This window comes from Protopterus annectens, chromosome 6.part0, assembly GCF_019279795.1.
Source record: "Protopterus annectens isolate FY-2018-M chromosome 6.part0, PAN1.0, whole genome shotgun sequence".
NCBI classification, from domain to species: Eukaryota; Metazoa; Chordata; order Ceratodontiformes; family Protopteridae; genus Protopterus; species Protopterus annectens.
The window spans coordinates 1,174,591,814-1,174,613,732 of record NC_056737.1 but is presented as its reverse complement, the minus strand read 5'-3'; the positions used below and the strand labels follow the sequence as shown (position 1 = coordinate 1,174,613,732).

Here is a 21,919-nt window from a genome sequence, read left to right as displayed (position 1 = left end):
TAACATCAGCTCTCATACTGCAGTAGTGCTGAGCCAGGAGTCATTTAACTGATAACTAAGCATAATAATGGCTCTCCATGCACTATAATTATGATCAATACATGTTTATACTCCCCAGCAGCCCAGTGTCACAGCATTATATTAACTTCTTTATTTGCAGCCTTTCGTACCTTGATACAGAATAAAGCCTAGATACATAAAAGTTAAGAAAAAAGTACATTATTACTTTTATTCAAGACTCTGAGAAATGAGGACATCCCTGAACTGAGATAAGCAAGCCTTTCATCAAAAAGGGAAGAAAAGGTTTTTATTTCAATTCTACTTCAATTTTTTCAGTTTCACTTATAGTGATTATGTGGCAGTGCTTTTTTTCATTTTCTGTGCCCTAGCCAAAAAGTTAACTCTTTGTATTTTTTAACTTGTTCTGGGTCCTTCATCCTGTACCTTTATTTGCATTTGTGGGAAAATTGTGAGTTATTGGAAGAGCTAGGCATCATTATTACATTATATTTCACTGTTATCGCCATAAGTAGAACTATTAGTAAAAGCTTTCTCTTTGTATTTGAAACTTGGTCTGGGACCTTAGTCTTTTAGTTTCATTTGCAAGTGTTAAAGAATTGTGAACTACTGTAGGATCTGACCCTCATTTTATCATTTATTACTGCATTTTTCTGCAAGTAGCATTACCGATAAATCTGCCTAGCCTGGTGCCTTACACTGTACTTTGGATTGCAATAGTAGCAGTTTTCTAACTTTTGCTGCAGGAGTTGTGCTTCTACGCACTTTTACTGCTGTTTACATTCCAGTTTTGTTGACAAGAATTTTATATTCTGCTTATCACTTATCTGCTTAAATTTGAATTCCAGCGATTTCTTTGTTACATTGCAACCATTTTCCTGCTGTTGTTGTGTCTGACCTATCCTGCCAGCTGATACATTAAGTACTGCCCTCCCTGCTGCTCCCCACTGTTTGTACACTGATTGTAGTTTTTTTCCCTGCCTACACTGTAAAAACTAAAGTTCCTGAAATTGTAACATATCTGGGGTCATGACTTACAGCTCAAACTCATAGGACTGAAATAAATGTGACTTGCTACAGCTTCTTAAGTCAAAGAGCTCACTATTAGCATCATTTGATTGGAATCCCTCTCTCACTAGTCTGTTGTTACCATCACAGAGGTATGCTCAACCAGAGTCTTTTATTCAAGACTCTGAGAGGTGTGGAAAGATCTGAACTGTGAGAAATGAGCTCTTCATCAAAAGGGAAAGAAAAAAGCAGGCTTTGTGCACCACCACCGTTGGACTCACTCTATAGTGGCTTATCTGTCTATGAGGTTTTTCACTATAAGATGTTTGCAAAATCTATACAAGCTTAGAAATCCACATCTGAGCCTAAATAACCTGCACCAAGAGCAAATAACCATGCTTTGAGCTGCAGTACACCACTGATAAAAAAAAATAAAGTAGGGACTTCTTCACCCCTTAGTAGTGAGTCCAACTAAACAGTCATCCCTCCCACCCCTGAGTCATAACCATGGACAAGTACTTCTCCATAATTTCTGTAGTCATGTGGATTGAGATGGACATCTTGAGACAGTGTAAGAATTTCTAATGTTCACTGATAATCATCATTGTCCTACCATTGCTCCCTCCTGTCTACTTCCTTCTCTTCCCAATGCTTATAGACCTACCACTGAACCAAGCGAGGCATTCAGGTACTCTTACAGCCTACCTTAATATCATACCACTACTTATATCTGCAACAATATCCACTGACTTTGCTAATTCCTGCAACAGGACTCATACAGCCTATCGCTCAGCTATTACACCTCCTAAATGTGTAAAAAGTTTAAGTACCTAGTCTCTAATCAGTATCTATATATGCTTAGCACCCACTGCATGGTGTCCTATATATAAATTTTGCTAGCTGAAAACTACTCATATGGAATGTTCTCATGTATATACTCTGTTTTGCTTGTATAGTATCTTTGATTTGAGAATGATTACTTATATATGTTTTTTCACTAATTGTATAAGCTGCCAATTATATGTACTAAATGTCTTTATCAATGTAAATTCTGTATTTTATATGAAATGTCTTTATATCTGGAGCTTTTCTCCCCAGGACTCTCCTGAAAATGGGCACTTCTGGCCCAGATGGACCATCCCGGTAAACAATGCAAATAAATAAATAAATAAATAAAAAATAAATAAAATATTGCTCAATCTGCATAGCACAATCTCCTTGGAGGCAAAAATCTCACACACAGTAAACTCAGATAACAAAATGGCCAGCAGTACTCCACATAACACACCTCACCAAGGCCGTCAGAGTACATATAATCCATCATATGCTGAGATTCCAGTATGCCACACTACACACCTCAACAAGGCCATCAGAGTACATATAATTCATCATATGCTGAGATTCCAGTATGCCACATAACATATCTTACCAAGGCCATCGGAGTACATATAATCCATCATATGCTGATATTCTTAAAGATTAACTTGCCTAAATCTCAATGAACTCCAAAATACAGCACATGCACAAAGTACACTGAGCAAGTTAAAACCACTTCCTCACATCACACAGGGGGTCCCAAATGCTTGGATGCTGAGCCCATAAGATAGGCATTGACCCAACCAAATGTTCTTATTATAGGTGACTCCATTGTAAGACATACAGATGTACCTCTGACCAGGCTGAGCATAGAAAGAGTGATGGTTAGTTTTACTTATTTTGTTTACAGGGGTAGTATATTGATCACTGCAGACCATTCAGGGGCACAGACAGGGTGAATAGATTCACAAAAAAAGAAAACAGAAGTTGTTTGTCTGGTGCCACTATTCATCAGATCACAGATGCGCTCAAGTTCTTGAACAACAAGCATGACTCTGTCGCAGTACATGTGGATGTCAAACTTGAAATGCTCCTCCCTGGACTGTGTGTCCCAGGCAGGTATGAGCCTAGATAACCAATTCCAGTGACACCCGTAGAGACAATAATCCAACTGCAGCAGTAAGATGATAAAACAGGTTTAATTCCAAAACGAATCCTTCAGCATAAAAAAACACAATAAAGACAAGCGCTTTCGCCTGGGCAATTCCAGGCTTTATCAAGTCAGAGTGAGAAGCAACAATGAAAACATTTTTTAAATAGTTAGAGCTCATTGGTCACATGCTCATTTAATTGTTAATTAAAAGGTAAATCGCATGGTCAAACATAGGTATGAGCCTAGCACTGAACAGCATTCTACCTTCTCCACTCATGATGACACCATATGAGGAAAAAATAACAGACTTCAATAATTGGCTTAGTTTTTGGAGTCATTTGAAGGGGGTCCAATATTTGTCAGCCTGGGAGGATATGATTGACATACCACACTAATTCTCTGGGATGACCTGCATGTGTCCTGGGATGGCCTGCATCTGTCCCCTATAGGGTTTCTGTTACTGGCAAAGGCATTGTCCACCTCCATTGTCCCTTTTTTAGGCAATACCATCCTCATATGCCTACCAACAAAATAAAGCAGGCAAAGAAAAACATAACAGTGCTACTGATTAATGCTAAGAGCCTAAACACAAAACTACACTCCCTACAAGCCTTCCTCAGCCTGGATGACATAGATGTCTGTGTAGTGACCGAGACAAAATTTAAAATGGCAGAGAGCACTTCTGCTGTGTAGGACTATAACACTTTTCATACATAGAGACCAGCTACTGCACAAGTGGAAAAAAGATGGAGGAATCTAAATTTTCACCTTGAAGAGACTCACATCAAGTAACACAAAGCAGTAGAACATCTACATGTCAAAATAACCATCAGAATATATTTGTTAGCTATAGAACTCCTTCTATGACCCAAGAAAGCTAAAACGCTTATCTGCAGGAACTGGAACCCAATACCATTTTCCTAAGTGATCTCAACTATCCAGCTATAGACTGGGAAACCTAGACCACCACTACTTCATAACCACAGAGATTCCTGGACTTTGTCAATACAAATGCTGTGGAACATTTAGTCAGAGTACCCCCTGCATATCTTCATCACTTATTAGGCCTGACCATAAAGCCATCTCCTTCAAAATAAAACTGAAACCAGAAATCCCTTCTACCCAAGGTACCACCTCCTTCTAAGTGATACATTGGAAAGCTTCAATACCCCACCAAACCCAGTTAGCTCCACCAAACACTTGAAACATTCACCATCACACTATATTAGCATGAAAACAGCTGCCTAGTTGTAGCTGTATACTGTAAGGATAAGTACAGAGCAAACTTCTGAAATAAATGCCATTGGTGGAGATATATCAGCAAGCTTTGGTCCCCTCTGATCTGATTGTTAATGACTCAGCTCCCATTACCCAGGGTTGAGGCCAGGCCTACCAGATACTCTTCAAACCCCTGGAGTCGCTGCGTTATTTGCTGGGGTTGATCATTGATCCTGAGGGTGTCCTGAGGGGCGTGGCTTGTATGTGCTTCTGTCTGGTGGGAGGATTTTTTTTTTTATGACCTGCCCACTTCCCTTTCCCCATCCACCATGATCATTATTTTACATATGAAGACATGAAGACTCCCCTCTTTGGACCACACCCCTCTTATGGTACATATCAAAGAAGTATCCTCCCATCTGGGATGGACACGTCTATTCCTTCCCCGCCGTCAGTCATCTAAGCTGCTAATAAAACCTGGGTTGGCTGGGATGTAGTCATGGCTTTACCTCTCTAGGCCACTGGACTGACAAAAGGAAGAGAATTTTGACCAAAAGTAACAAGAGTAATTCCCACAACGATAGAACCCTCATTGCTGAAATAAACAAGCAACTTAAGAGCTTAATAAAATCTGCCAACACAAAGTTTGAGGTTAAAATAACCATTTAAATCAAGGACAGTCACAAAAGCCTTTTTTAGTTATGTTTGTAATCTCAGAAGTACAGCACAGCAATGGGTTGAGATGATTGTGAATCGTGCTACGTACACAGAGGCTAAAGTTATAGCCAACCTACTTTACCCCCCCTCCCCTCTGTCTATCCCACAAGATATACTTGAAATTGACTCACTTCTAGCTATCCCATAAGACCAAGCCCTGAAATAGCTAGCAATATCCCTGTCTGCATCTTAAATAGCATGAAGTATATTTTAGCTACACCCCTAACAACACTGGTCAATCTCAGACTCCATAAAGGTTTTGTACAAGTAAATGGAGAACAGCTACAGTCACTTTCCTGCATAAGGAAGGACCTCCCATGGACCCAGGCAATTACAGACACATAAGTCTGACCAGCCTGACATGAAAAGCCATGGAAATACTTCTCACAGAATTAATCAATCAGGACATAGGGAACCTCCAAACACTAGACCTATCTCAGTTTGGATTCGTCAATGGCAGGTTATGCTTACTGAACCTGGTGGATTTTTTTGAAAATGTCACCAAAGCAATGGATAAAGGCAAAATAATACGCACCACATACCTCAACCTGAATAAAGCTTTTGACACAATTCCCCACTCAGGCATAGCAGAAAAGGTAAATAAACAGGGAATACACCTCTGTATTACCCACTGGATTGCTGACTGGCTCATATTTAGTACACAGGAGATCAAAATAGGGGAAGCTACCTCCACAAATCACTAGTGGGGCCTCCCAGGCTTCACTGCTGGGACCTCTCCTGTTTGTCATCTACTTCTCTGAAGTAAAGACCAGTACCTAAGGGTCTGGCTGACTAAGTGTGCATATGACTGCAAGCTAGGAGCAGTTACTGAATCCCGAAATGATTTAGCCATCCTGCAAACAGGTTTATCCTAAACAAGTGACTGATGCCAGAATCATAGAATGAAACTAAATGCCAAAAAAAATGCATTGTCACTTCCTTTAGGATGTCATCTACGGATGGAAGTACCACATTGACAATATGCCCCTAAGAGTTGCCGAGGTTGTTCGGTATTTGGGAACATGTGGGGACAGTGACCTAAATTTCAGCCAACATGTGTCCACTGTCATAAGAAAGTCCTTCTATATTTCACAGCTTATAAACAAAGAGAATAGATCTAGGGGTGTCATTTCCCCCCTTTACTCAGCCATCATTAGGCCATTCATTGAGTCTAATGCACCCTGTGGCATGTATTTATCCAGGCACATGCAGCAAATGAAACACCCTCAGAGATATCTTATAGAAAAGGATACAAGGCCTAAACAACATGCTCTTCATGGACCGCCTCAAAGCCCTGTCACTATAGTTGGTATCCTACAAAGTGCTAAGCGGTGACTTGCGACTGGCACACAAGGAATCATCTGACCCAAAACTGATGGATTTATTGCACAACAGCAAGTCATATGTCATCAGAAATACCTGATCCATCTAGTCACACGTCATCAGAAAAACCTTATCCATATGGATCTGAACCTTTTCTGAAGCATCAGCAGAATGGTTTGGAGTGACTTGTACATCGTCCAGAGGATACTGCTGCTCTGGAACAGACTCCCCATCGATATAAAACAAAGCTCATCCCTACCCATGTTCAACAGCAACTTGAATGGGTATTAAAAATTTACCCCAGGACTGCCCCTGTACTACTAATGTATAGAGGTAGCTTCTAAATGCTGTATCCCACACATGGGTCTCCTCAAATTATCTAAGGTATGCTCCCAGTTATTCTCACTAGAGGCAATATATAATTATCAACTATGAGATGGATAAGGCTAGTCTAACATCAAATAGGATTGGTTAATTTAAGCACAAAATGGAGCAGTGGTGCAGTGTAGCATTGTTGCCTCACAGCAAGAGGTTCTCTGGTTCAATTCTCAGCTGGGGTGCCTTTTGTATGGAGTCTGCATGTCCTCCTTGCATTCATGTGGGTTTCCTCTGGGTGCTATGGTTTCCTCCCATGTTAGAAAGACATGCGTCTGAAGCGTTTCTCCCTGGACCTCTGCTGAAAATTGGCTTCATTCCAAATCGGACTTTCCTGGTTAACAAATGTTAAATAAATAAATAAATAAATAAATAAGGGAAATTGGCTAGACTTAAATGGCATATAGGTGTGTACTTACCTATAAAGCTAATATCTTTAGTATATAAAGCAGTCGCTGATCAGAGTCTTCAACCTCACACTTGAAATACCTATGACTGCACACTATACAAAAATGCTTTACATTATAACATACAGTTTACATCATGAACAGTTTTTGCAAAAACTTAATGAAAACAAAAACTGTTTTACATAAGCTATTTTACAGCGTCCTTGAAACATTAGTGAGAAAAAAGGGTTGTGCTTCACAGTTCATCCAACACATTAATGAGGTAAAGAAACTTCCAGTCCTTCCCATCCACTTCTTGCAAAGTCCCATTTCACATGTCGAAGATATCTATACTATATAATCTCACCCCTAAAGATCATAATGCCTTAGCTAAAAATGTGTTTACACTTAAAAACTGAATATGGGCTCCCTCCTGTAACCTTACATTAAGGCTCAAGCACATGTAAAATACAAACTAGTACACAGAGCCTCTAACTCAATCACTGCTAACGTCTCCAGTGGTATAACTGGATATCATATTACTACTTAGATATCAAATCAACAAATTTTGAAAAATGGGACACTGTCTCCCCCGAAAGCAGAATTAGCGTTACCCTCATTAGGCCTCATTTAAAACTTCCACAGGATAAGCAGCTTTCTGGTGGCTTGGCCCAGCTGTTTTGAATCAGATACCTACAGGAGGGAGGCACCAAGAGACACACCAATTATTTAGAAACAAACTAAGAGAACCCTGTAAGGACACCAAATACTCTTGCGTCTGTGACAATGGCCAGCCCTTGCAGCTCACACTGATGTCACATCTCACTTGTAAAGACATACTTTTATCAAATGACCACTGGTTGAATGCCCACCTTAATTGCTATACTGCAAATAGTATTGCTTGAATTTAGCACTGTAAAAAACATACAGATGTATTGTCTTTACTCTCTCACTGTACTTATGTATTCTTTAGTCTCTGTATAATGGTTTGTCTGTGTCTTGCATCATGGTGCTTGAGTTGTGGCTGAAAATAGTGTGTTGACCATTCTATTTATCTGGTTATAAAACTGAAATAAATAAATAAATAAACAACAAAAGTCCCATACACATGCTCAGTACATCAAAAAATGCAGCGGGATATCCAAGGAAAGTGGAAGAACACCATGTAGTCATCATACAATGACATTATTTAAGAAAATTAAGTAATTTTTTTCTTAAATAATATCATTGTGTAATAGCAATAACCAACTCCGTGGTGTGGTATATTGAAGATTTACCTGTGGTTGCCTTTGTTTAATCACTCAGGCTTTGCCCTCATGATTAAACCACACCAACTGTGGGTAAATCTTCAATATACCACACCCATGTCACTGGTTATTGCTATATTAATTTAGGTCTTGGCTGCTTTCTCATGGAGAATATATTCAGTGAACAATGCCTGTGGAAATGTGAAAATGGGCAAGCTGTGATGCTATCAAGGAAGTGACTAAAGAAAAGGACATAATATGAATGGGTCCAGAACCAAAATATCATGTTATTGTGGATGTAATCCGAATGGAATGAAAGAAGGAATAGTTATGGGTAGCCCTGGAACTTCAGTGGTCAAAGATGCAGGAGACAACAATGTAGATACTTTTGTGGGTCCTACAAATTCTTCTGAGAATCATGTTAGGTATTAAATGCACTTCTGTTCATGGCCTCAATTAACCTAAAGAAATTTACATTTTCTCAGACTTGACTTACTGTTCTATGATAGATATGATCAGGCTTGGATTTTGCCATGAAACGCATCAATGTTCCATTAAAAATCCACATTATTTGTATTGCAAAAACCTCTTTTGAGCATAGTATGTGCTGGTTTGATATCTTATATACATTACCATCTAAAAAGTCTTGCACAACTGCGGCATGAAGTTATGAGCTGCAAATACATTTTATGTTCTAGTTCTGGATTTGATTCAGTTCCCTATCGAAATGCTGAGTGATGAAAAGCCAAAGGAAAAAAGACTGAAAACATGGGAGAAGAATGAATGTCAAAAATTGTTCTTCTCCTTAAAACTTTTTTGCAGGGGAGCAAGCCACCCTGCACCCCCACACCCCCAAACATTTACATACCAACTCTGAGATCACCACACTTCAGGAAAAAAGGGAATATTCTGAGAAATGGCATCTTGCAGTTAGTATATGTAAGTCTGTTCTTTTGTTCATTCAGTGTCCATGTTTCTGGACTCACTGTAGCAGGTCCCTGTCTTTCAAATGGTTACTGTTTGATTTCCTAAACCTCCACTTCCAGACTTTGTGACTCTGGGCAAGTCTCTTAACCACAGAGAACTCCTGGGTTACCGTGACACGAGACACTTGTACCTGGCACACATGCATGTTTAATACAAAAATTAAAAATACTCATCAAGATTCTAAGTAAGACTTGGGTTTAACTTATGTCAGTTTAAATAATAAGAAACTTACTGTGGAACCTGTCAGTTGCTTAATAAAAATTGACTATGAAAATCTCGTATATTACTTGATAGTGTTATTTACCTTGTAAAAAGCTTCCTCAAACACAAGTAATGGCCCTGAAAAGCCAATCACAAGCAGAGGCTGTGCGCCAAGTATAGAGAAGAGAATTCCTAGTATCGATGTGGACACGATCATCTCCGAGACACCCATCAATCCATGTGTCTTCTCTCCTAAAAACATGGCAAAATATTGTGGATAATTAAATGCTGTTAATATCAATGATAAGCAAACAGCACACATTGAAACAATTTTAATAACTGTCATACCTGGGTATGGTCATGACTTCATACTCAAGTAGCTATGATATGGCAAATAATTAAGTCACCTCTGTGAATTACTGATATAATTCTAACGTAATGAAGTGACGTGAGAAGAGATACAGTCAATGGGAGGTTCTGATCACAGTCAACACCTTTAAAATGTGTGGACTATATTCCTCAATATTATATCTGCTGGTCATCAAGAATGAAAGAGAAGACCTGAAACTCATACACTAAATTCAATATCCTAAGTTACTTAAATTTGTGAACTAGACTTAAAGTCTAGGGCTTTTCACACTGCAAGTGAAAGAACAATTGTATAATATACTGTAACAGAAAATAACTAAACTGTCCTTGTCTTTACAGCATCTGGTTGGAGTTATACAGCCCACCCAATGCACACTCTGCCATAGTCCCTGAAAATGTACATATACAGAATTATTTCAAAATCTTATACAACCAGCAATCCAGATGGAAGAAGTTTCCCTCATTATCAACACTCTCCAACATCTAAGCAACAAAGGAAGCAAAGAACTCATTCACCCTTCCCAGATCTTTGGTTTGGGAATAACTGCAACAAAAACTGTCATCTAAAGTCCACTCTGCACAGAACCCAGATCTGGCATCCTGCAGATGAAGGTGAAACAAAGAGAGTGTCATGACCTTAGACATAAAAGAAGGGTTAGTTGGAAATCTGCCTTTTTTTTTGAAGACTGTAAGATTACAAAGACATAACAGATCGAGGTTCTGATACTCTTTTAGCTGAAGCGAATGACACAGGAAGATTTTCTTCCAAGAAACAAACTGTAATGGACCTAATGCAGTGATTCAAAAAGAGAGTTCCTCAAAGTTTTTAAAGCAAAACTCATTCTGTAAACAGGAGTCCGGGCTCTCTTTGCAGGTTTTATTGGTACTTACTAGATATGCAGTCCAAGACAATATTAAACAGCCTAGCCAAATTCATGTTTATCTCAAAGCTCTCTGTGGTTAAGTGATTTGCTCAAGGTCACACAGTATTCAAATGTAGGCCGAGGGAATCAAACCCTGTACCACAGGAAATAGTTTATTAACAGGTCACAGCATTAATCCTCTGTGCTATTTGCCACACTGTAAAGGGCTTATATGTGTTACTCCCTTTAGAAAAATAACCCATGAAAGTTTCAATGATGAAGATCATCTCGTCAAAAAAAAAAAAAACAGATGGTCCAACTTTTGGAAAATGTGCCCAGAATAGTATCAAGTCACACACCTCAAACAATGAAAAAAGTTTATAGTCTGTCAGTTAGTGCAAAAGATCAAGGCGATGTGCTATGAATAGTTAAAGAACTACTTCCTGTAGTTCAGGGTTTGATTCTCTGAGGTTTCATTTTCAAGAAAACCTCTTAACCGTCAAGATTTTTGCCTCGTATTTCTGGTCTCTTCATCATAAAAATTATGGGTTTGTGACAAATCACTGGGATGATCCGTGGACTGAAGTTATTAAATAATGATATACATTTGAGTTTCAGATTTCAAATCCTTCACAAAATGTATGTTAACACAAACCCTGTTACTCTAGCAATTTTTTAAGTTTCTAAGAGCAATATTTAAAATCTGTCCCTATTTTTGGGCCTTTGTCCCCCTATTTGTCAGGCTTTGTTTAGATTTCTTGTACTAAGAGGTTGAGAGGCATGTTTGCAAGTCACTTAGACAGTGCTTTGGGCCAGCTGCGAATTTTGCCCAGGTTCTTTAACAGTCTCCAGCATTGCATACCTAGTAACTACCTATGAACCTAGTTTAATAAATAAGATTAGAAGGATTATCGAACGGCAGCTACTATTTAAAGACACAATGATTTTCTATTGGAAATCAAAACTTCAACAGTAAAGCTGTGTGAAAAATGCATTCTAATAAGAAATAGTTTCAGTGGTGCAACAAGTATCAAACTCACCTATGGTGTAGAAGGTTTGAGTTCTATTCCCACACCAGATAGATCGATTTCTGACATGGCAGTCCAGTATAACAGGACGCTGCACTCCTGAGTGTGACATCCCATGTAAAAAATCCCATAGCACCTATCAAAAAAACTAGGGAACATTCTCCAATGAACTGGTCAAATTTCCCCTAGTAGTATAAATACCACCTCAGGACTCCCCTGAAAAGAGGTTACTAGCTTAGTGAGACTAATCAAGACAACAAAGAATAAATAAAAAGATTTTGTAATTAACCATCTTAACCCCACCCTCCCTGATCTCCAACTTCCTGTATCGCCCAACCAATCACAACTTGCCCCTCTTAAAATAATCCCTCTGACCTCTCGACTCACTACACCAAACTCCTCCCACCCTTGCTCACTGCTCTGACCCCCCCTTCTCTAGCTGACTATTACCATATATCTTCTCTCTGTCAAACTTCTATCCCCGCTTTCATATTCACGTCATCCTCCAATATGTTCCTCCCTCTTTTCTTACCCTTCCTTCTTCTTCTCCTAAGCAACCTCACTTCCTACCACCAAACCTCTCAACCTCTTAGAGCAAAAAATCTGGACAAAGCCTAAAATGTTGGGGGGACAGATTTTAAATATTGCTCTTACAAACTTAGAAAGTTGATAGAATAATAGGTTTTGCATTAGCATGAATTTTTTGAAGGATGTGGAGTCTTAAACTCAAATGTTTGTTATTATTTAATGACTTAAATCCTCAGCTATTTTCCACAAAGGTATTCTGTGAAAATCTGTACAGTTAAAAGGTATGCCTACCACATTTAGTTAAACCTACTCCCCTCTTCTCCCAATTCCTGTCACTATTACCTCATGTGCCGAATTGAATCTTCCCAAAATCAAACTGTCTCCAAAATTCCCCTTATTCCTCAGAATTATACAGAAATTTTACTCACCCTATCCCTTTACATCACTTCTCTTCCTCCCACTAAACATCCTTCAAATCTCAGGTGACATTCACCCAAACCCTGGCCCACACTCTAATTCATCAAGTTCTACATATACCTCACACACACTTCACCAGGTACCTAAACCTAGTCTCAAACATCTCTCTTTCTATTCGATCAACATCCATAGAATTCTTAACAAGATAACTGAATTCTACACCTGGGTAACTCAGTCCTCCCCCAAACATAGTCTCTCTGAAACATGCCTCAAACCACATAATGTAGACAAAGAATCCCCCCCCCCCCAGTTACAGCATTCTACGTCTAGAAAGAACACACAAAAAAGGTGAAGGCATGGCTATTATGTACTCTCACCTCCGATGCTTCCCCAATTAACCCCCCCTTTCACCCAGCTGAACTCGGTATTCCCAAATGCAAACTCAGCAATCATAAAACTCTAACCATAGTTGACATCAACATACACCCTGGAGAGAACACACCCCTTTAGAACAAATCATACAGTGGATGTCTGACAATATACATAATGAATCAATAATACTAGGTGATGCTAACATCAATTAGCTCACCCTCATCTTTAACTCTACCACCACCAGCATAAACCTATACAGATACACCCAACTTATCTCTTCACCCACTTTTTGTCATAAACCCACAAATACCTGCTCTATCTTGGATTGGATACTTGTCTCTAAGCCTGACCTCTATCACTATCCTGAATCCCTACCAGACTCAGTCAGTGACCGCTCCCCTAAACGTGTCCAAAGATTCTCTCCTCACATTTCTAGACCTTATACATTTAAAGAGTGCCGAATGCTAACTAACGTCAAGCTGGATACATTCAATAATTCTCTCTCTGCTGTTGACTGGTCATTCCTCTATTCTCTACCACTAGATGAAGCTGTCCTTCAATTCAACTCCATCTTCCTAAACATTCTGAACTCCCTTGCCCCCCCCCCAGAACTGTCAGAGTCAAATCAATGTGTTCCCCATGGCTCTCCTACTCTATTTGGTCTCTTATCCATAACAGAGACTGCGCCTATAAACTCTGGACTAAGATTAAATCTCCCACACACTACCAACAATACAGGGAACTCTGAAACTTAACCAAAAATGCATAAACTCTGATAAAAAGAACTACTGCCTCTCATCCCAAGATACTGAACAAAGGAACTATAAAACATTTTGGAATACTGTCAACAAAATTCTCCATCCGGGAAATCCTTCAACTCCCAACCCCTGCACCAAAAACACACCCCTTGAAACTGCTTCAATTTTCAATTTATACTTCATAGATACCATTAGCCAACTTATACAAACTTTCCACCCAACCAGCTCCACACCCTCTACCACCCCCCTATTGCAAAACAGTTCTTTCTCCCTGGTGGTCTAGTGGCTAGGATTCAGTGCTCTCACCACCACGGCTTGGGTTTGGTTCCTGGCCAGGGAAGCTTCAGTGCATTTTCATCTCTGGCACTGCTTGACAGGGGTATAGGAAAATAATTTTCTTGGGTGGCGAAAGCCAGGGAACCTTTTTGACTAGGCTTATATAGGCCCCAGAGCCAATAAGTACCTACCTATGAAGCTATAAACCCATTCCAACCAGCTATATCAAAAAACTTCTTATCAAACTTAAACCAAGTTCCCCTTCATCTGACAACCTGCTACCTCTCTTCCTAAAAGCTGCTGCTGACCCATAGCATATCCTGTCTCCATCCTCATAAACTGCTAAATTAGTGAAGCCACTGTTCTTGCCCTCTGGAAAAAGTTCCACACTATACTAATCCACAAAGGTGCAAATTCTGTTGAGCTATCTAATTATTGCCCTATTGCCACACTCTCCCCCTCTCCAAAATTCTTGAACACTGTTTATAAACAAACCTCAGCCTATCTTACTCATGAAAACTGAATTACCTCTACTCAACATGGCTTCTGTCCCCACCACAGCACCACAACTGCACTTATTTCCTTTCTAACTCCATCTCCCCAGATAGAGACAATGATAAACTGGTGTCCTGCATCTTTTTAAATCTCTCCAAAGCCTTTGACACTGTCTCTCACCCCATCCTCCTCTGCAAACTCTTTCAACTCAACCTCTCCTCTACAACTATTTCCTGGTTCAGTAGCTACCTCACAGACAGACTGCAATCTGTAAAATGGATCTCTGCTCTTTCTCCTTTTCTCCACATCAAAATGGGCATCCCTCAAGGCTTTATTTTAGGCCCCCTCCTTTTTAACATTTTTACTAACCAGCTTCACACATCCTGTCCTCAGCCTTCTCTCATACAGTGCACAGATGACTCCACCATCATTTCTATCACTGACAGTCCCACTGACTTACTAACCCTGACACAAACATCTTTCAGCCTCACTGAAACATGGCTCACTAACAACCAACTCATACTAAATCCTAAAAAGACAAAACTTCTCTTCCTCCCGAATCTCTTTACCATCTTAAATCCCCATTCACCATCTCTTCTCTCAATAACACTAAGATCATAGCTGAATCACACACTAAACTGCTTGGAGTAATAGTGGACGGTCAACTAAAATTTGACCTTCATGTACTTAACTGCATCAAGAAAACCCACCAAAAGCTTGGTTTGCTATATTGAAACAAAATGTTCTTCACACCCAACTTCCGGATCTCAGTAGCCCAAGCTTACCTTCTCCCCAACCTCTTTTACAGCTCTTACATTTTAAGAAACTTAATCTTTACTACTTTCCAAACTTAAAAGCACATACAACAAAGTTGCTAGATTTGCAGCCAGTCTGCCCAGCTCACACCACTGTCATGCTCTCCAGACACTCAGCTGGCTAGTTTCCTAACCAACTATCATTTACCAAACTTCTCATTATCCAGACTATTTTGAATAAGCCCTCCTTTTAACCTAGAATTTCCTCACTTGTCTCCCTATATAAGCCCCCTCGATCCCTCAGAAGCTCTGACCAATGTCTCTTACAGATTCACAAACCTAAAAAATCTATTGGGCAGAATCTCTACAGCTACTTCCCTGCTCTTGCATGGAACAAGCTCCCCATGAACCTTAGAAACATTTCTTACATCCACAAATTCAAGAAACTCTGAAAAGGTACCTTAATAGCACATGGATTTGCCTCTGTAATCATCCCACATGAACCCACCATTTTTTTACTGTCCTCTCTCTTCCTCCCTTCCCGACTACCATAACTCACTTAACTGCTCTGTAGTGTAAAGTTACCCTCTGACGATAACCTAATGTGTTATGTAAATTCATTCACGTTTTAGTGCACATTTGTTTGCTATGCATTTTCTTCAATGTTATAATGCCTCTTACTATATTGTACTGTGGAGCTTTTTCTACATTTACTTCACTGTTTTATTGTAAATTTTTCTTTTTCTACATTTGCGTAACTGTTTTATTCTAATGTTGTCACTGTATTCGTCTTCAGTTTTTTAAATTGCCTTGCTTACTTCTACTGTGGAGCTTTTCTCCCAGGGCTTCCAGTGAAAAAGGGCTTTGCTCAGATCTCAGATGGACTATGCCGGTTAGCAAATGTCAAATAAATAAATAAAATGATATGATTAAGAATGAGCAGATTTTTTACTTCATTACTTTTTGCAGAAATGTTTCCAGTAGAGAGATTAGATGGAATAAGTGTAGAAATCTGTCTTCTCAAGGTCACAGCAGACCACCGTGGATCCTCATGCAAAATGTGGTCAACATTTCTGTGAACATAAAAAATCCCAGCTCAGCTGTCCTGTGTCACGGGTCAGTTCTTGAAGGATCTGAAGATGAAGCTGCTACTTGTGTGTGTAGCTGATCTACCCATATGAGAAATGACAGTACCTGACTAAACTAAACCCAGGTCTAGCCAGAAAAACAAGTCACCCTGGTGGACATAATAGTCTATACAACAGGAGGAAGAAATTACTGTTTAGAAATAAGTGGGAGGGTACAGAACAGAAAATAATCCCTTGTTAGTCCCAACAGGCAAATCAGGGAACTAGTCAAGTCTTCAAAAGCTAAATACGTGACTCAAAATGCATTCTAGATGAACTATAGAATGAACTGGCACCCCACCTAAGTACCATGTTCAGTCATAGCCTCACCTCAGGATTTGTGCCTGCTGAATGGCGTACAGTGATGGTTATCCCACTCCACAAGGGTGGAGCCACCATGGACCCCAGAAACTACTGCCTCATTAGCCTGACTAGCCTGGTCTGCAAGGCCATGGAATGTATCATCATGGAACAAAGACATTGGTAATCTCCAAACTCTGGACCCCACCCAGTTCGGGTTTGTAAAAGGCAGATCATGTCTCCTAAACCTGATAGACTTCTTTGAAGCAGTCACCAAAGCCGTAGACAAGGGTAAGGTGGTTCACGTAGCCTATCTAGATCTTGCCAAGGCTTTCAACACCATCCCCCACTCTGGAATTATAGATAAACTTACTAAACTAGGTATAAATCCCTATGCCACAAGATAGGTTGCCAGGTGGCTCACTGACAGAACCCACACTGTGAAAGTAGCAGACTCCAAATCTGACCAGACCAGTGACAAGTGGAGTACCACAGGGTTCAGTCCTGGGTCCTCTCCTGTTTGGTATCTACTTCTCTGAAGTACAGGCTAACACATAAGGTCTTTGGTAAACAAAGTTTGCAGATGACTGCAAACTAGGAGCCATAATCAAAACTCCTAACTATTTGGACATCCTAAAAAAGGGCCTCACTGAGACAGATGCCTGGTGTCAAAGTCATGGCTTCAAGCTCAATGCCAAAAAGTGCATTGTCATCCCCTTTGGTAAAAACTCTGTACCCATGAATTACAACATAGGTGGTAGTATACTTAACACAGCAAGTGTGATAAGAGACCTTGGGACATAGGTGGACAGTAGTCTCTCCACTGATAATCACATCGCCACATTAGTCAGGAAATCCTTCTACATGGCACACCTCATCACAAAAGGTTTCTCATCCAGAAAAAAAAGAGGTCATTGTTCCCCTCTACTCATTACTCATTAGGCCCATTATAGAGTACAACACCCCTTTTGGTATGTACCTCACAAGACATCTACAACAACTGGAAAGGCCGCAGAAATACCTCACAAAGAGGATTACTGGCCTCAAACAGATGCCCTACGCAGATCGTCTCAAAAAACTCCAGCTTTACTCTGTCGCATATTGCCTACTCAGAGGTGATCTCTGCCTAACATACAAAGCTATGTCAAACCCAGAGCTGTACTTAAAGAAATCCCAATCCCTCCGAGCTACACGCACTAGGGACCTTAACCTTGTCACCACAATAACAGAACAGAACATGCCGGAGTGATAGATTCCTGTCCCAGAGACTTCCCATACTCTGGAATAAACTACCTATCTATATCAAACAAAGCTCCTCATTAGCACTCTTTAAGAAAAATCTTGATGATTGGATGGGAAATATGAATTTCCCCCAGGGATCACCTCTGTGGCTCTGCTCGACAGTGGCACTGGAAAATAATTTTCTTGGGTGGCAAAAGCCAGGGTTCCTTTTTGCCTGGGCTTGTATAGGCCCCAGGGCCGATAGCCTAGTACCTACCTATGAACCTACCTATGAAAATAGCCTCTCAAGCAAAGGATAACCACAAAGCATTTTTAGTTATGTCTGAAATCTTAAGGGAAACACTTAACAATGTGCTTAGTTGGCTGTGGAAGATGCTACCTGTTCTCAGCCAGAAGAAATAGCAAACCTGCTGGCCAATAAATTCAACTCAAATTCCACCCCCCATCATCTCTGGTCACCCCCATGAAATACCTGTACCATTCCTTTGCATATTATCACAAAAGAGCAGGTCGTCACTGTGCTGTCTAAAGTTAGAAACACTGCATCAGTGGGCCCTGGTGGAATCTCAGGGTGGCTATTAAACAGCTTGAAACATGACCTAGCAGACCCACTTGGATCTCTATTTAACCACAGTCTCCAGACAGACTTTGTCCCAGTAGAGTGGAGGGCAGCAACATTCATCTTCCTGCATAAAGGGGGACCATCAATAGACCCAGGAAACAACTGACCCATAAGTCTGACTAGCCTCATATGCAAGACCATGGAAAAGATATTCATGAACCCAATTAAGAATGACATAGCAAATCTCCAGGCTCCAGACTCAACCCAGTTTGGCTTCATTAAGGGCAGGTCCTGCCTGCTCAATCTGGTGGATTTCTTTGAGAAGGACAGCAAGGCCATGGATGAAGGTAAGACAGTGCATACCACCTACTCTGACCTGGTCAAATCATTTAACACAATACCCTATTCGGGTATTATGGATAAACTCACAAAATGAGCATAAACCTCTATATCACCAGATGGATAACCAAATGTCTCATGGATAGGACACATGTTGTTAGAGTGGGGGAAATCACATCTAGGAAGATTCCAGTCACCAGTGGAGTACCACAGGGCTCAGTGCTGAGTTCCCTCCTGTTTGCTATATACTTCTCTGATGGCAAAACAAGTGTAGATGGCTTTTGGCTGACCTAGTCTGCTGATGACTATAAGTTGGGGGCAATCATCGACTCCCCAACTGATGTTGATATCCTACAGAATGGTCTGACACAGATTAATGATTGGTGTCAGAGCCATGCAAAGAAGTGCATAACAATACCCTTTGGGAAATCAAATACCCCTGCAAATTATAACACTGACAGCACCCCATCTAACAGTGGTGCTAGAGGTCTGGATACCCAGACAGATAGCAATCTGAACTTTGATCACCATGAGACTGTGGTGGTGAGGAAATCCTTCTATGTGGTTCAGCTTATAAGTAAAGGCATGGCATCCAGACCTAAGGAAGTTATAGAACCACTATACTCAGCCCTCATCAGACCAATAATCAAGTACAATGTACCCTTTGGCAGGTACCTTGCCAAGCACCTGCAACAACTGGAGTGTCCTCAGAGGTTTCTCACCAAAATAATACAGAGTATAACCAACATGTTATTCGCAGACCAATTATGAGCCCTATCACTGCATTAGGTGTCCTACTGATTACTAAGCAGTGATCTATGCCTGACCTATAAGGCAGTTTCTGACCTATCCTTGATGGGAATGTTGCATATTCACAAAACTAACTGCACAAGGATTACAAACTCCAAAGATGTAAACTTGACCTTTGGCATGAATAGATCATGCTGGAGAGACAGATACAATTCCCAGAGATTTCCCCATCGCTGGAATAGGTATCTTGTTCAAGTAAAGGAGACCCCTTCCTTGACCATCTTCAAGTGCAATTCGGACCAAAGGATGGGAAATCAGAAAATCACTCCTGGGGTGGCACCCATGTCCCTTATGGACAGAGGCAGTCTGTAAAAACTGTCTCCCCTTGGGATAAAAAAAATGGATAAAATCTTGGCAAAACTGACTAGGCTTTTAAGGGCTCTTGAGCCATTAGCCTAGTAATCTGATATGAACTTATGATTAGTTGTACAAAGTAGAATGATTTCCTGACTGCCATTGTCACATGTTGATGAAAAGATAGGGAGTCATCAACCTGTGTTCCAAAGTCCTTAACTCCGTTTTCATTGTGTAGTCATGCATTGGAAATACTGTAAGCTGAGAGGAGGAGTTGAGAAGTTGTTGACCAAATGCAACAATATTGCATTTTTTAGCATATAATTCTGGGTCTATATCAAGAGTTCAAATGCACAGGTGTCCGAATGCCAAAACATTGATACTGGAAGTTTGAAATGTGAAAATAGCGAAGCCATGGAACACCAAGTTTTTTCCCAGGGAAAGAAAAAAATCAGTTCCATGGCTTTGCTATTTCTTCCACTGTGGTGCGATCTCGGAGTTGGTATATTTAAGTAGGGTGTGTGTGGGGGGCACAGCCTCCACATGTTGGGGGATGTGTGGGTGAAGCACTCCAGATTAGTAAAAGTTTGAAGTGTAAGCTTTTTTTTTTTTTATTTTTGTACCGGAACAGCGATTTTTTTTTTCCCTGGGAAAAAAATCGCTGTTCTGTGTGTTCAAAATTCTTGCATTTCAAACTTCCCAGTTCAATATCACATCGTTTGAACACATTTGCTTTCAACGACATGACATAGACCCTATAATTTTCAGTACACTAAGAGCTTATGTGGGAGAGCTCTTGCTAGAGGCTTTGGGTGCCGAGGGGAACTTAACAATAACTCTCAGTTTCCAATCAAATAGAAACTTGGTAAGCCAGAGGTCTTCAATCCCTGCCTGGAAACTAGAAATGTAAACACTAAAAAGAAGGGGTGCCAACACTGAACCTTGAGGGACACCACTAGTCAGCTTCATGCTTTTTGATGAGACACCTGCTACCTGCACCATAAGGGACCTGTCTTTTAACATGTTTCCTATCCATCTTACCAAATAGGGATCATTTTGTCATTTAGCTTTTCTATAATGCCAGCAAGGAGCACAGTCCTGAATGCTTTGGCCAGGTCTAGTCACCCTGTGTGTTCTTCATCATATTGTTAACTGCCTGTCTGACCCATTGAAAGACGTTAAGCGGATTTAATAGGCAGGATCTTCCCTTGACAAAGCCAAACTGTTGAGGGTCAAGTCTAACAAGATTTTAGATTCCATAGTCTATGAGATCAGTTATAATACATTCTACAGCCTTGCAAATGAGACTGGCCAGGCTGATAGGTCTATATTACCCAGGGTCAGTGGTATGGCTACCCTGATGTGTAAACAGTTTGTGGAGTAGGTTAGTAAAGGCCACACTTACACTACTTATAAAACATCCAGATATATTATCAGGCCTCCATGGAGAAAGGATTTATGGTCCTATTCATCACCTTCAATAGGTGTTTCTTAGTGATGAAGGGCAGGTAAAAGATTCCAGTATTTGTGCACTATAAATTCTAGCCGAAGAGATGAAGGTAGCATTACATTTGGTGGCAAGTGCATTGGTGTTGGCATTTGGGGCTGAATGAGATTTGTCATCTTGGTTAAGTTCAAAGCAGTGTAGGGCATGGTTCCTTAGCATGGCTAAAGAAGGATTTATAAATATTTTAACTACTGATGATAATCTAAGCTCATGGTTAGCTTTACTGAACCTCATGGTGAATTTCAAATTCTTTGTAGTGGCTTTACTTCTTTGCCTGATGTGAGAGGTTTTATATCTGGTGTTTAATTTAATAAGTTTCTTTTGTTTGTTGTGAAGCTTATTAATGTTGATGAACCATCGAGGAGGTGTACTTTTCAGCTTCATATGATAAGTACCTCTAGTAGGGATGCCAGGATTAACAGATGGTT

The 21,919-nt window shown here is 40.2% G+C and overlaps 1 protein-coding gene across 2 annotated transcripts in view; it reads right to left on the bottom strand.

Annotated features, from left to right (window-relative positions):
• Window positions 1-21,919, bottom strand: part of SLC4A3 (solute carrier family 4 member 3) — a 2,820,719-nt gene that overhangs the window by 302,050 nt on the left and 2,496,750 nt on the right. For both annotated transcript variants that reach the window (XM_044074803.1, XM_044074804.1), the window contains one exon: window positions 9,553-9,701. In XM_044074803.1, the coding sequence (XP_043930738.1) occupies window positions 9,553-9,701 (149 nt within the window). The remainder of the gene's footprint in view (window positions 1-9,552; window positions 9,702-21,919) is intronic.